Source organism: Gambusia affinis, linkage group LG11, assembly GCF_019740435.1.
Source record: "Gambusia affinis linkage group LG11, SWU_Gaff_1.0, whole genome shotgun sequence".
Taxonomy (NCBI): Eukaryota; Metazoa; Chordata; class Actinopteri; order Cyprinodontiformes; family Poeciliidae; genus Gambusia; species Gambusia affinis.
This window is the reverse complement of record NC_057878.1, coordinates 28,367,513-28,382,738: the sequence shown is the minus strand read 5'-3', so window position 1 is coordinate 28,382,738 and position 15,226 is coordinate 28,367,513. Positions and strand designations below refer to the sequence as shown.

The 15,226-nt window shown below is 42.6% G+C and overlaps 1 protein-coding gene across 1 annotated transcript in view; it reads right to left on the bottom strand.

The window, feature by feature from the left end:
• Window positions 1-4,183: 4,183 nt before the first annotated feature.
• Window positions 4,184-15,226, bottom strand: part of col5a2a (collagen, type V, alpha 2a) — a 40,876-nt gene continuing 29,833 nt past the window's right edge. Inside the window, exons 26-54 of the mRNA XM_044131546.1 lie at window positions 15,063-15,116; window positions 14,048-14,146; window positions 13,910-13,963; window positions 13,783-13,836; window positions 13,657-13,710; window positions 13,465-13,518; window positions 13,348-13,392; window positions 13,157-13,255; window positions 12,428-12,535; window positions 12,286-12,339; window positions 12,066-12,119; window positions 10,944-10,997; window positions 10,805-10,858; window positions 10,620-10,727; window positions 10,421-10,474; window positions 10,281-10,334; window positions 9,678-9,839; window positions 9,486-9,593; window positions 9,245-9,352; window positions 8,607-8,660; window positions 8,429-8,536; window positions 8,277-8,330; window positions 8,088-8,195; window positions 6,816-6,869; window positions 6,403-6,510; window positions 6,010-6,319; window positions 5,747-5,928; window positions 5,431-5,673; window positions 4,184-5,118 (exon numbers count right to left, since the gene is read on the bottom strand). Coding sequence (XP_043987481.1) covers window positions 4,972-5,118; window positions 5,431-5,673; window positions 5,747-5,928; window positions 6,010-6,319; window positions 6,403-6,510; window positions 6,816-6,869; window positions 8,088-8,195; window positions 8,277-8,330; window positions 8,429-8,536; window positions 8,607-8,660; window positions 9,245-9,352; window positions 9,486-9,593; window positions 9,678-9,839; window positions 10,281-10,334; window positions 10,421-10,474; window positions 10,620-10,727; window positions 10,805-10,858; window positions 10,944-10,997; window positions 12,066-12,119; window positions 12,286-12,339; window positions 12,428-12,535; window positions 13,157-13,255; window positions 13,348-13,392; window positions 13,465-13,518; window positions 13,657-13,710; window positions 13,783-13,836; window positions 13,910-13,963; window positions 14,048-14,146; window positions 15,063-15,116 — 2,799 coding nt within the window. The 3' untranslated portion in view covers window positions 4,184-4,971. The remainder of the gene's footprint in view (window positions 5,119-5,430; window positions 5,674-5,746; window positions 5,929-6,009; window positions 6,320-6,402; window positions 6,511-6,815; window positions 6,870-8,087; window positions 8,196-8,276; window positions 8,331-8,428; window positions 8,537-8,606; window positions 8,661-9,244; window positions 9,353-9,485; window positions 9,594-9,677; window positions 9,840-10,280; window positions 10,335-10,420; window positions 10,475-10,619; window positions 10,728-10,804; window positions 10,859-10,943; window positions 10,998-12,065; window positions 12,120-12,285; window positions 12,340-12,427; window positions 12,536-13,156; window positions 13,256-13,347; window positions 13,393-13,464; window positions 13,519-13,656; window positions 13,711-13,782; window positions 13,837-13,909; window positions 13,964-14,047; window positions 14,147-15,062; window positions 15,117-15,226) is intronic.

The following is a 15,226-nucleotide window of genomic DNA, read 5'->3' as shown; positions in this document are numbered from 1 at the left end:
CGTGGACGGACTGCGAGAAAAAAATAAAACCAAAGACCGCTTCAGTGTCTCACATCTGAATTAAGTCAGTTTAAGTACATTTCGATCTCATTAAAAAAAAAATAAAAAAAAATTTAAAAAATAATTCAATGTTATGTAAATAGAAAAACTGAATAGATTTCTGCCAAAAGGTTTATATTAATCTTTTATTTGTTTTCTGTGTCAGCAGCAATAAAACTGACATATATAAGTAAATTACTATTAAATTATGTAAATATTTATTTGTTTCATAGTTTGTTCAATTAGTTATTTATTTATGCATGTGTTTATTTAATTTTGCATCTCACTTTTGTCACATATCTGCTGCTAAAAGAGACAATGAATCAACCAAAAAACACAAATATAGTCTCAGTAAAACATCACGTAGTTTCAATAGTTTCCTGTTAGGTTGAACGTTTCTTATTTCATGCACGAGTGGAAATTAATATTGAAATTCTCAGACATTTCACCAGCCACAGCTTTTTCTTCTTCTTTCGATAACAAACCCCACAAGTACAAGCAAATTATAGAAAATGTAAGATTTATTCTTACCTCTATGAAAACCAATTTACTGACAATAAGTTTACCATAAGTATTAACAAGTACATATACAGAATAATTTTACATAAAGCAATAAGTTAATTTGAAGTAATTACTAACGGCAAACTTTAACTACACAACCCCAACATTCTTCCAATCATATGTTGAACATTTCCAAATTTTGACAACTCTCCCTATTTATTAAAGATGTGTCTAATCATTTTAAAAATATTTTTAAATTGTATCAGTAGCTGCTTTCTAACTGTGTTATTTGTTTTCCTTACTTATTATTATTAATGATTACTAAATATGGGGCTGCACAGTGGCGCAGTTGGTAGAGCTGTTGCCTTGCAGCAAGAAGGTCCTGGGTTCGATTCCCGGCCCGGGGTCTTTCTGCATGGAGTTTGCATGTTCTCCCTGTGCATGGTGGGTTCTCTCCGGGTTCTCCGGCTTCCTCCCACAGTCCAAAAACATGACTGACAGGTTAACTGGTCTCTAAATTCTCCCTAGGTGTGAGTGTGTGTGTGACTTGTTGTGTGTCTTGTGTGTCTCTGTGTTGCCCTGCAACAGACTGGTGACCTGTCCAGGGTGACCCCGCCTCTCGCCCGGAACGCAGCTGGAGAGAAACCATCAACCCTCCCGACCACATTAGGGAAGAAGGGAGTAAGAAAATGGATGGATGGATGGATGGATTACTAAATATCTCAGAACGTGTTCATTATTATTTCCACGGACCATCATCATCATCATCATCATCATTCCTGTTACTCCAGAGTTTTTCTGACTACCTGGAGCTTAGCTACCTGTTAGCTACCTGTTAGCTTAGCTTCCCCCTCACACACACCTGCCTTCCTGCCTGTATGAAACTTTTTCTTTATGAACATTTTCACTCCTTCTTACCGGGCAGCAGCAGCAGCTAACCTGAACTCTTCCTCAATCTGTCCCTGGTCACGTCTCTCTCTCTCATCATCATCATCCTCCGACGACGATAATAAAGCCTCTGAATCGCTCATTTCTTCTCCTACTGAATCTCCTCCAACTGTCAAAATTAGTGTAGTAATTAAGATATCGGTTAGTTTGACACATTTTTCTGAATGGGCTAATGCGCTTGTTAGCTTTTGTCGTGGTTTTTCTGACCCGCCCGGTCTCATACCGCTCACTTTCTGGGACTCCGGTTAGCTGAACTGGCGTTATTTATAACCTTGGAGGAAAGGGGAGGGGCCAAGAAATACTGATGGATTTCATTGGATAAGCCCAATGCCCGTCAATAAAATCAACCAATGGGCTCTCGCGGTCGATAAAAATTTAATTTAATATAATTTTTGTGTTAAATTATGACAGGCTGGGGCCGCCAGATATGGACATTATGTATATCAGTCTGGACTCAAGATGGTCAGTCCTTCCCTGGACAGAAGTTCAAACTGAATGCAACTTTTTTTTCTTTTTTTTTTCCTGTTCAAATTGTCAACCCGCCACAGTGGTGGCTGCGTTGCTTCAATTTACACGCCACTTCATACTTTTACCCGCATTTGGCCAGTGGCGGGTGCTAATTTCCACCCCTGATTTCATGTAAACAAAAACTGCGAGAATCTGTCCAATAAAAACTGTCTGAAGTTGAATTCATTCATTCCTCCACTAGATGGCAGCACAACTTTAAACTTACAATATTGAACTCTAAATAAAACATGCTTCAAGGCTTTTTAATTTTTAATGACTCTTAAATCACTAGTAATGGCGAACAGGTCAATTATGTGACAAACTTTAAAATAGATTAAGAACTCTGCTTCACACAGGATGGATTATCAGCATTCAAACTCTTTCTTTTGTCTTTATTTACTGCCTTTATTCTGTACTAACCTTGTCTTTACCTTGGAAAAAGTTACCAAACAAATTAGAACCATTTTTTTCCCCAGTTTTGGTTTAACCGGAAGAGTTAGGTAAAATTAATAAATTCAATAATTTCAGTAGAGATGCAGCATTGTTTCTGGGTTTTTTCATGAAACTGCTCCTGTTGGATGATGCTGTGCTTTATTTTTAGTTTGGTGGACTTTGCCAAAAAACACGAGTAACTTTTATCAGTAAAAGAAACACAATTAAATCTAATAAAACCCGTCAAAACCAAAGACAACTCTGTTTGCTGATTGGATGATCTTTAAAGTGCAACTAAACCCTGAATCAACTTTATTTATATAAAAAAAAAAAAAAAAAAGATAGTGTATAAATTGGTCCATAAATGTGCTATTTTTATGTTTCTGGACACATTTTGTAATAAAATCCCAAAATTTTACATTTTAATGTGACAAAATGTGTAAAAAAAAAAGAAGTGTGAATAATTTTCCAAGCTCATAAATGAGATTTGAGATCTGGAACCTCTTCTTATCAGCAAAAAAAACCCAACTAATCAGTTAATCACACAATCAATTATTGATTTGTTTATTTTATTTTTTACAAAAGTTTGGATGTTAAATTTTTTTCCAGTGTTGAATGTTCTTTAGAAATTAAAGAAATTAAATGTTGTTTCTTTTTATCTTTGTGAGGATTTGGATTAATGCCGTGTACTCTTACTATCAGTTGAAAATTATCTCAAAATAATATTTTTGTTTATTTCAATAGTTTCTGGAATAATTTATCCAGAAAAAGTTGTTATTGTGAAGGGCTTATTTCCACTTCCTGTGTGAAAAACTTCCTCTTTCCAGCTCTTTTCCAGGGTGGCTGAAAGGCGTAAAGACGCATCAAACACATGAATGATGCAAACTCCAACATGCATAAACATAATCCCAAACGTTTTAAACCAAATCCAAAGCACAATTTTAAAAGAATGCAGAAATAATACAGTTTTCTTCCTTGCAAAAATTACAAATGACAGAAAATGTTTTTAAAAATGTTTTTTATTTCAGCCGTTCCTTCTGTGACTCGACCTGAATTCAAAGTTTAAAAAGGAAAAAGAAAGTGATTGTCAAACAAGATGGTAGTTCTTAGGTATGTTAACATTACTCTCAATTATGGAAGTCCAAAAGTGAATTGGTGAAAAAACTATCCAGAAAGTAAATCTTCAGAAACAGAGAATTTGATAAATCTGTAAGATTGATTTATCACCTGGCTTTACACAAACACAAAAAAAACAAATGCAACATTAAAAATCTGCTGTCACAGAAAATAGAAGCGGGAGCGAAAATGCCGCAAATCGCAGAAACAGGAAGTATAAAACACTGCATACTCGCTTAACTAAACGAAAGTCCTCCTGACCACCAGGGGGAGTCTGGAGTCAGTAATAATAGCTATGTAAAAATGCTGCTCAAAGATTAGCACACATTCTCTCGCTTCCTCGCACTTTCTTCTGTTCATCCTGTCTTTCTTGAAGGTCTATTTCCAGATTATTCGGCAGTCGACGCCCCCTGGTGGTTTGGAGGACCTTTCAGTTTACAGCTTCTATTTCCTGTTTTCTTTTGCGTTTGTTTTATTATGTTTGTGTTTTGGAGTTTGAATCATTCATATGTTTAAATAATAAATGCTGGTGACTGAAATGGTGACAGAAGATCCTTTAAAAAAAAAAAAAAACCCGGTTCACGTTAGCGCCGCCTCCAGCCTGACAGGACCTTCATTAATTTGACAAAAACTTGGGCGATTAAAAAGCATTCAGTTTAATTTGTTGCAAAGCAAAAAGTACAAAGCAGACAGCCAGTTATTCTAAAAAACTGAATATAAGAAGGATTTCTAGAGCATCATTATAAGTCCAGAATACGGCAAACCGGGAACCGGCGTGCATTGGATGGTGATATTTGCGCTACCTGTTGCTGTACCGTTTATTTGGGTCAAAAGTCACCACACAGCACTTCACTCATCCCTCCATCATCTTTATTTACACCCCAAGCAGTTCTGCACCGGGAGAAGAGATCACTTGGAAAACAGCACCTGGCAGGACAGATTTACACGTGGTATTCTGACTTCTGAGCGTCGGTGGCGAGGTAGCTAACTCGGAGCGATCCGATCCCCGCCTGGCCGTGAGGCGGCGGCGATCCGGGGAACTCATCATCCGGGGCTGCCTTCCCCTCTATAGCACCACAATGTGTTCAATTCAAACATAAAAACAGAGTTCTCATTAAAAACAGTAACTACAATAATAATAATAGAATCGCGGCTTATGAACAGCAGCTCTCAGTTACTTTGTGTCCAATTTGTGGAGTGAAATTTGCTGCATGAAGCTTTGAGCAAACAAACACGAGACGACAAAGGAATGATTTAGGTTTTTCTTTTTTTACCAATTATTTTTCTTAAAAACCAAACATTCATACAAAATTATAAATCTTGGATGTCTTGTGTGGGTGAAAAGCACAATAAATATCCTGCCACAGGGCCAGAAGAGTCCTCAGTACTCTGACCGTGTCAGCTGTCAGTCCAACAGTCTCAGGAAGTTTACAAGAAGCATACTGGCCCGATGTCGATGCCGAACTCCTGACTGGGGCCACCAATGTCCACAGGGGCCAAATCCACTATGGGAAGTCTCGCTGTTTTCTGTGTCCTGTACTCAAACACTGTCTTGCCCCAGCTGCTGGACGCTTGCTGTAAAACAGAGAAACCAAATCAGTTCCCGAGGCCTGAAGCGTTTACACCAGTAGAAATAACAGAAAATGATTACTTTTCCTTCAAATAATTCCTAACTTTAGCATCAGCTGCTGCTAAATACCATGTTGGTTTTATTGTATTAGCATTAGCTTCTGTTATATATGATTAGCGATATGATTAGTTAATGATTAGTGCTTCAGGATTAGAGGGTTAAAACTGTCTAATACATCCAGGACAGTTTAGGAACAGGCAGCATTCATCTGTTTCTCTGTCTTGTTTCTGTTGGTGTTTGGGGCCGATGGGCCGTACCGAGCAGGAGTCCTCCAGCACCGTGTATCTGAAGCGGTTGTTGCCCTCGGCTTTCAGCTCCAGGTCATTGGAGCCTTTGAGGATCACGGCTTTCTTCAGGTTGCCCGCCTTGGCGTCGTTGTAGCCCACGGAGTTCTTGCAGTGGTAGGTGACGGTCTGAGACGCCTCCTTGGACAGCAGGCGGATGAAGGTCATCTGCACCGCCACGGAGTTCGCCGGCTGATCCCTGTTGCCGTAGGTAAACTGGAAACACAGAGAAAACGTTAGCGGTGTGGCATGAAGATCCTCGGGTTATGCTGAAGAAGTTCTGGCTCACATGTGTCCCGCCGTTGATGTCGGCGCCGAACCACACGGGTTTGTTCCTGGACGCGGTCCACCACACTTTACGAGGTATGCTGGCCGGGTTGGCGGAGATGCAGGTTTCTCCGGTGTCCATGTTGCAGTGAACCTTGATGGCATCTTCTGAACTGCCCTGGTTTGGATCCACCCAGTACTCACCTGCAGACAAAGTCACCAAAAGCTACTTCACAACCCAAACAGTTCCCTTCCTGAGGCGCTGCAGGCCGTAAAGCGACGTACCGCTCGTCTTCATGGGGTAGCACCTCTTCAGGTCGTCGCAGGTCCTGGCCGGGTGCTTCCTGCTGCCATCCGGACTCTTCATGATGTCAATCTGACTGCTGAGGGCCTTCAAGGTCGCCTGGACGCCCGGGTCCACGGGGATGATGGTGGAGGAGTTGCTGTTGGGCAGGGCTTCGTCTTCGCTGAACTCTGGAGGAGGAGGGGGCCCGGAGTCGTAATCCTGGGGGCCACCGAACAGATCGTCCATAGCCGCCACGGGTGGTCCTGGAGGCCCGGGAGGTCCGGTAGGTCCGGGTTCTCCTGGAGGGCCCTGGTGATTCCACACACAGCTTTATTTATTCTAGGTAAATAAAGCTTTCAGTGACTCTCAGATGAAGTTCTTCCAGTCATTACCTGAGGCCCAATTTCTCCACTGAGTCCTCGTGTCCCTGGAGGTCCCATCGGGCCCGGCTGACCCATGTACCCCTCCTTTCCAGGAGGCCCGATGGGCCCGGGAGGACCCTGAGTCAGATCCAAGGAGAACTCAACATTAGAAGAAATCAATGGTCTGAGCTGAACTGATGCTAATGCTAACGTTGTTATGCTAATGTTGCTCATTAAAAACATCAGAAATGTATCTGCTGCTCCTGTTAAACTATAGAGATCTTACAACACGGCACTGAACTGACCAGAGCTAACCAATATGCTAACGCTAACATTTGAATGTGACAGTTACTGTAGGCATCAGCAGCTACAGTTTTTATCTTGCATTAAAATGAAACCTTTGCATGTTTTCATCATTAAACCTTTGTAAGAGCAGCGCTTACCCTCGGGCCGCCCGGTCCAACTATCCCAGGAGCTCCTTGCTCTCCAGTTGTGCCCTAAAAATATTAATAACAAACATGAGGAACAATTTTCAGGCAGGAAATCTCACATAATTGCTCTTTTTTTCACCGTTAATCAGATAAATGGAAGCTCATTTTGAGGATCTCGGTATCTTCTCATCTAAAACCTTGAAAAATAATCCAGTCTAAGAAAATTGTCCTTGTGATTCCTGTTAACATCGCTTCTCTCTAAAGGTACAAATACTTCAGAAATGTCAATGTTTACTCTTGATTAGCCTGAAATTAATATCTTATATTGCCCATTTCTAAGTGGAGTTAGAGAGTTGTGTTTTCCATTCCTTCAAGAACAAACGCCAATCATACATAACATTATGACCTTATGCAGACGTTGCCTCCAGTAGACGGTAACCTGTGGTATTTGGCAGTGGGGGGTTGTTGTCGTGGGCTGGAATTGTTTGTCCAGTACATCCCAAAAGTCCTCTTCAATAGATAAACTTTCTGTGTATCTAGAAAGTCTGGATCGTTTGGGGAGGAGCTGTGAATGCGTAGTCAAAGTCTGAAACAAACTCGGGTCCTTCTGTCTACCTCGGTTCGGTTGAAGTGAACTCTGGTTCGCGTCTAATGCATATGTGAACACCAAGTGGACTGGAGGCCAAACCAAGAAGTGGACAACAGCACAGGGCATGCCAGGTTAATACAACCAAAGCTAACGTGCTAGCCTAGCGCTAGCAGGAAAAATGGATCATAGTTTTTAGCCAAACACTAAAATCCTCCAACCGCTAAAATCTGACGCCTCCATCTTGTTTCCATCTGGTGAAGAAGGAAGTTGCTCTCAGTGACATCAGATGTTGGTTTGACTCAGAGAACCACAGCAGCTTGATGATGAAGTTCTGGTTCCAGTAGAACCGGGTCGACAGGTTTGTCACGTGTGAAAACATCTGAAGATCTGAGGACTCTGGAGATCACACCAACACTTCCTGCTGGTTCTGGTCTGTAGCCATGCTTAGGAATCCAAGGTTTCCTACACGACCCAAACATTCTCACGCCCCGGTTTTGATTCTCTTGTGCCCATTGTTGAGGATTCAGTGGACAGGGGTCAGATTGGATCCACCAACAGGGGTCACCTGGACAGTCACTGGTCATAATGTTATGCCTGATCAGGGATCAGTTATGTTGAGTTGGACAGCATCTGTCATTACTGAGGAACCTGTTCATGTCTGGACTCTGAAAGGTGGGAGGAGGAGCAGGCTGTACCGGAGGTCCAGGAAGACCCTGCAGACCCGTGTATCCTCTGTGTCCTTTCTGTCCTCTCTCTCCATGATCGCCCAGGTCACCCTTATCTCCTCTCGGTCCTTGTGGTCCCTGAATTGGAAAAACAAAGTCTGGAGCTGCAGTTCATCTCAAAATGAATCAATTGTTTTGTTTCACGGCTTTCGGACGGACCACCAGTCCTCGTTTTCCAGCTGCTCCGGGTGGCCCTTGGGGTCCTCTTGAGCCCTAAAGTCAGTAGAAAGACCTGTGGTTAACCTTTGACCCAGACCAAACCCTCAAAGAGCTCCAACAGATGATGTTAGAGCAGAATGGTAAAGACTTACAGGCTCGCCTCTCTTTCCTGGAGAACCCGGCGCACCGACGGGTCCTGGGGTTCCAGGAAGTCCTTGTGGACCAATCAAACCCTCCGGACCAGAATCTCCTCGGTCTCCCTGAAACGTTTTGGACTGTCAGTGTTTGCATCATAAGAATCAGAACCAGAATGTTTGGTTTTCCTCCTACCCTCTGACCCAGACCGCCATCTTTCCCTGGAGGTCCGTCGGATCCGGCCGGGCCCTGAGCAGAACCAACACCATGAGTTACCGAGTCCAGAAGGGTTTAAAATGAAACTCCTGCAGAGTTCTTCATAGACTTTGACACTATAGATCATAAATTACTCCAGAATAAATCATAGAACTACGGTGGAAGAGGAATCAATCATTCTTGGGTAAAATTGATCAATGATCAAAGATATTGATACTAAAGCAGGGTGATAAAATGATAACACAGGCAAACATAAAAAATAGATTTAAAATAAATATTCATATTTTTATCAATATTAACTTGTCTTTATATTTGCTAAAGTCGTTAGCATGTAGCCTGCTAAAGACAGGAAGTGGCTATGTGAATAAAAGACTATAAAAAATAAACAAACAAACTCAGTCTGGTGGGGAGCAATTAAAGCCCGGCAGCCCGCCAGGCTGATAATTCACTGAGAGAAACCGTGCTTATGTTTCTGACCGAAGTAAAAAATAATAATAATAATAATAATAATAATAATAATAATAATAATAATAATAATAATAATAATAATAATAATAATAATAATAATAATAATAATAATAATCACATATTTGTTGTGGAAACCAGTTTTTACTTACATCCGGACCGGGATCGCCACGGGGTCCGTTAGCGCCGGGAACGCCGACGGGACCTGGAGGGCCTTTATCTCCTGGTGATCCTGCGGAGCCCTGCTTCCCTGGAGGCCCCTGGAACCAGGAAAACAGAACCGGATTAACAGAAAACAGAACCGGATTAACAGAAAGCAGAACCGGATTAAGGTCTGGTGGGTCCAGATTCCAGATTATTCTACAGATGAAGCAGAAGGTCCGGGAAACTCACTGCAGGTCCTGGAAGACCCGGCATGCCCCGTTCTCCTCTCTGCCCCGGGAGACCCACGATGCCTCTCTGTCCTGTGGTTCCAGCCGGACCCGGAGGGCCATCAGGTCCCTGAAGTACACAAGAAACTTTAACTACACACCTGCAGACTGAAAGGCTTTGTGGGCCGGCTGAGCAGAGGCGTCGTTAGCTCACCGTGGGGCCGTCCTCTCCGGGGTCGCCCTTGTCCCCGGGGCTCCCTGGGGGCCCCGCCGGGCCGCGCTCGCCTTGCCTCCCAGGCGACCCGTGGTCCCCGCGGAGCCCTGGGGGGCCCTCTTTCCCTGGGGCTCCCTGGGGCCCCGCTTCTCCGACCGGGCCCTGAAAATCCACAGACGCAATCAGAGAAACGAAACCAGCCTCGGTTTCAGGAGCTGCTGTACCTTTAAATCTTAACGTGAAATTAATCCTGAATTTTTCAGCTGAAAAGCAGAATGTGAATATTTAATCTGCCAGCAGCAAAAAATGTGAAATGAAATGAAACGAGTTTAGATGATGGATGAAGAAAAGTCAGTGAAATCGGCTGAACTTCAGATTAATAATATTTATTTTAAATAAAGTTGTAACTCCAGAGTTAAAGCTGAAAGTGTCTCTTAACAGACGAGAAGAATTATTTCAAACTAAAGATAGAAAAAGTTTGAATTCATTCAGTTTCAGTTCGTTAAAGAAGTTAAACTGAGGAACTTTTCGGCCGTAGTCACTGAATGTTAGTCAAAACCATTTGATCAAAGTCCAGTCCGGTTTTTGCAGAGCGGTACCTACAGGTGGGCCCGGCGGTCCGACTTTTCCTGCAGATCCAGGGAAACCAGTGGGGCCCTGAAACAGGAAAACACAAAACATTTGATTCATGAGGCGTTTAGGGCTCCCTGGGGTAAGTCGGTTCCAATGAATCGCCATCGTACCGGTGCACCCTGCGTTCCTCGTCCTCCTTTCAGCCCAGAAACACCAATTGGACCCTAAAACAATAAACCAGCACCGTAAGGAACTTCTCAGCGACATTAGCAGGAAAGACGATGTTCTGTTAAGTGTTTAAACTCTAAAACGACGGATAAAACGGTAACTCAGTCATGGTGACGGTGTAAGACCGAGTCTGAGACCCACCGGAGGTCCGTGGGCTCCGGCCAGACCCTGCGGTCCTGGGGAACCAGCGTCTCCTTTCTGACCGGGTTCTCCGGGTTCTCCCTTCACTCCAGGTTGACCGTCGGGACCCTGGGAAACACGGAGTTTTAGGTTGGAGCTTCGGACAGCGAGGCGTTACATGAGCGACAGACATTATCATTAGCTACCTGCGGTCCGGTGAACCCAACAGCGCCGATCGGACCGGGGTCACCCCTCGATCCCTGCAAGAAAACAAAGTTTTGATTGGAAAAATCTGAAATAATATGTAATTGTAGATTAAAAAAATGACAGTTTAGGTCAGCATACCGGAGTTCCTCTGGATCCTGGAGGTCCGGCTGGCCCTTTGGGTCCGGGTTCCCCCTGGAAAGACGCCACATATTCACTGACAGTAAAGACCTTTAATGTATTCCGTACCTTTAAATGCGACCGATCACGAACAGGCTATGACAGACCTATGGGCTACAAAACATCACATCTTTTGACAAAATGTGCTGGAACTCTACTGGGGTTGCTAGGTAACGGGGTGGAACTCAGCTGGGGTTGCTAGGTAACGGGGCGGAACTCTGCCCCGTAACCCCGGTTAGCAATCCCGACCTGTTGCTAGGTAACGGGTTGGGATTGCTAGGTGAAGGGCAATGTCTGCTTTAATGCCATGTTGCCAGATTGGGCGGCTTTTCAGCACGTTGGGCCGGAAAACAAACAGTTTGTGTCAATTGTTAAACTTTTAGCTGCTTTTAACAAGATTCTTTGGATTTTTAAAAAGGTTTCATAGGAAAAGTATTTCAAATAGTTCTCATTGTGTAACAGAAAAGTGCCAAACTTTAAATAAAATGCAGTGTTATTGCACTTATTAGTTAATTTACTTTGAAATCTGTCAATCTGTCCTGCTTGACATCATCAGTGATCAGTCATTGGCTATCTGGTGTCACTATGTTATTGTAAATCAGTTTTGTTGTGTTCAAAGATTCAAGTCCAATGCAGTCCAAATGGGATCTGGAATAAAAGACGACTGAAAAGGTTGTGAAGAAATGTCTGTAGAAGCAGACTTTATAAATATGTGTATTTATAACGTTAGTTTCTGTAGAGGTTGAGATTTGGACTTTTATGTTTTGGAGTTGAACGGTTTTACTTTGCTTTGGGGCTGAAAACTATCAGCCAGATCTGGCAACCCAGTTTAACATCAACCTGCCAATGGGACTAGAGTTTAGCCATCTGGCTGTCATCTCATGTATTTACATGTAAATGTTAATTAATATGCAGTGGAAGTATAAACATTTATAAAACTAAGGTGTGACGTTACAACTGGAAGGTTTTGAAGTGTTTCTACAAAAAACATCGACTTAATGCCAAAACCCGGCTGTTTTTAGAAGCAGTAGAGAAAAATGTTTCTAAAAACATTTAAAATAAGTGATGAAACAGGAGGTGAACCTTTTCTCCGCTGGGTCCGGCGGGTCCCACTGGGCCGAGGGGGCCGGGCGCTCCCTGCAGAGGGAACAAAGACAGTCAGCTCATCCAGAGCAACAGGCAGCGCGCCGTCGGCTCGACGCGCCGGGACAAGCCGTGAGCTGCACTGATCCATCATCAGTTTATATTAACCGCCTTCGTTCAGGGCTGAGGCAGAGGAAAACTCGGCAGAGGATGAACTCACTCTTGCTCCGTCGTTTCCGGGCGTACCTTCTGATCCCTTCTCACCGATGGCTCCCTGAGCAGAAACCACAAAAACAAACCGTTGGGTACCTTCTTCATCCTCGTCCAGTGAAGAACCCTGGCACTGCGGCCGAGGAACTCACCCGATCTCCCTTGGGCCCAGGAGGTCCAGAGATTCCTCGCTCTCCTGGCATCCCTTGAAGACCGGGAGGACCGACATCTCCCAGAGTACCAGGCGGACCCGGGCTGCCCTACAATCACATTTTGGATCGATGATGTTCATATTCTCAGTGAACTGAAGCTAAACAACATTTTTAACTGAGAAACTTGAAAAAACGTCTTTATACGTCATCTGAGAGACAGTAATCTGATTACATCCAGTAATTAGATCAAAGTTATGTGTTATTAATTCAGTCATTTTACTTTTACTAAAAACATATATTGTTGTTTCCTGTTGTGTTACACAAACATAGAGAGCAGAGGGAGGAGAGAGATTTGAGTTTTCCAGTTACTGTCACATTCAGAGTCACTAAATCTGACAGTCAGGGTTTGCTGTTCCCTCTACGCCGATGATAAACTGTTATTGCTACAACTTTGAAAATAAGGGAGACAGAATAATTAGAGACTTTCTGAACTTCTTCAGATCACAATTTCCATCAAATAAAATGATACAAACGTTTACAAAACATGAAACATTATTTCCATCAAGCGAGTGCAGTAGAGGTTTTTTACGAAAAATCAACTTAAAACAGCAGAATTAGAATAGAAAACATTAATATTATTATTATTAATAATAATAGTCTCCTAACCTATCAGCCTTCTAGCTTCAGAAACATCAGATTTAAGGAAACGTCTTGGATCAGTGGCGCTACCTTTGGTCCGTCTGGACCTGGCGCTCCAGGAATCCCTTTAGGTCCCTGCAGGCCGGATGCACCCATTTCCCCTCTCTCTCCAGGGATTCCTCGCTCGCCCTGGAAGATACATCATCATTTAAATTTAAATATTAATTTAGATTTTACAGTTTTAGGTCATTTAAATTTGATGTCAGTTGAAATTCACTGACCCTCGGTCCAATTTGACCAAGTGGACCAATTTCTCCAGGAATGCCCTGAAAGCAGCATAGAGGTGAGTTACTGATTTGAAACCTTGTGGATAAAAATGTTATTTTTGTTGGACTTACTTGGTCACCTGGTTTACCAGACTCTCCGGGGGGCCCTTGGTTTCCTGGCAAACCCTACAGATGAATAAATAAGAAATGAAACAATGAAAAACCAGCAGAAAGACAATCTTTACCAAAGTCAGTTTGTTTTTTGTCTGTATATCTCTAGAATGATGTGACGGTTGTGTTGTAGGAAAAATAAACTCAACGCACCGGGAATCCGTTCACGCCGGGCGGCCCCTGCTCTCCTCTGTCTCCTGCGGGGCCCTTTAGTCAACAAAAGTTATTTTTTAGTTCTAGAAATGATGCATCAAGTTCATAACACATAAAGATACGTACAGGCGGGCCGGGCGGGCCTGCAGGGCCAACTTCTCCATCTTTTCCTGGAGGTCCCTGATGGCAGAGGCACAAATAAGTTCATCTTAGAAGGTAAACGGCCTAGTTAAAGCTGGAGGAAATGACTTACTCTTTGACCGAGTACTCCTGGAGATCCTTGTTCGCCTGTTTTTCCAGGATCACCCTTTATGTGAAAAACATATTTAAAGTTAGAAACAAAATGAGATTTTAGCTAAAATGTGTAAAAATGAAGGAAAAGTGAGCTTACGTTGAAACCTTTGGGGCCCGGGGCCCCCATGGTGCCCACCGGGCCCCTGTTACCAATCGATCCTGCCGGGCCTGGGCGTCCGTCTTCACCGGACGGACCCTGAAAAAACAAGCTGCGTATTTTAATCAGAGAATCAAAACCAAAATAAATTTAAAGACAGTAAAATAAAAATAGCTCCAGTGTGTAAAGTTTTAACACAAACTGTTTCCTGTGCTCCAAACAATGCTAACATTGCTAACGGTTAGCATCGTTGTGTAGTCCTTCAGTTTGAATATAAACTGTTAATCTCCTGGTAAATATATATCTGTTAGTTGACCCCTTTTATGTAACTGCACCTAACGCAGCTTATGCTAACCGCTAAAGCTAGAAGTGCTAATTATTAGCATGGTTACTAAACGATGTGTAGTTTTCCCATATGTATGGAGAAACAACACTGGCAAATTTCTCTGTTAAAACTTATTTTATAAAGTTATCACACTTTATAATCCTTTTAGGTAACTGAACTAACTGCAACTTATTCTAACTGCAAAAGCTAAAGATGCTAATAATTAGCAAGGCTAACTTATGCTTTTCTCCAGTCTAACTTCACTGCTTTGTTTTTATAACTATGATAAAACACTTGACTTAGAATCTCTGTGTGATTTTATTGAATCAACTTGATAATTCTGTTTTTATTCTAAAGTAAATTAAAAGAGTTTTTAGTGTGAATTGGGGCATCATAATTGTTTACGGTTTATCCAATATCTAATTATCTCCAAACATGTTTCTTACTGATAAAAAGGTTGATTTACTGATTTTGGGTAAAAATACATGCTGCAGTTTAAGCTAGCTGCTAAAGCTAATGATGCTAATGGAGGTTACTGTTGCCATGTTCTGCAAAAAAAAGCCTCATTCAATTCAGACATAATGCAGGATTGAATGTGCATATTAACAGGAAACACAGAAATATAGAAACTAAAGATTGTGTGATTTTGGCCTTGAATCGGCCCTGCTAACCAATGAGTAAGTGACGTACCAGTGGGCCTGGCTTGCCTTCTGCCCCCTGGACTCCTGGGGTGCCTGTAAGACCCTGTGGAAGATTTACCAAATAAAAAGTAGTGATTGATCAGACAGAACCAGTAAGATTTAACCAACAGGTGAGATCCAGCAGTTTGAAGGTAAAAGACAGCTCTTGTGTTA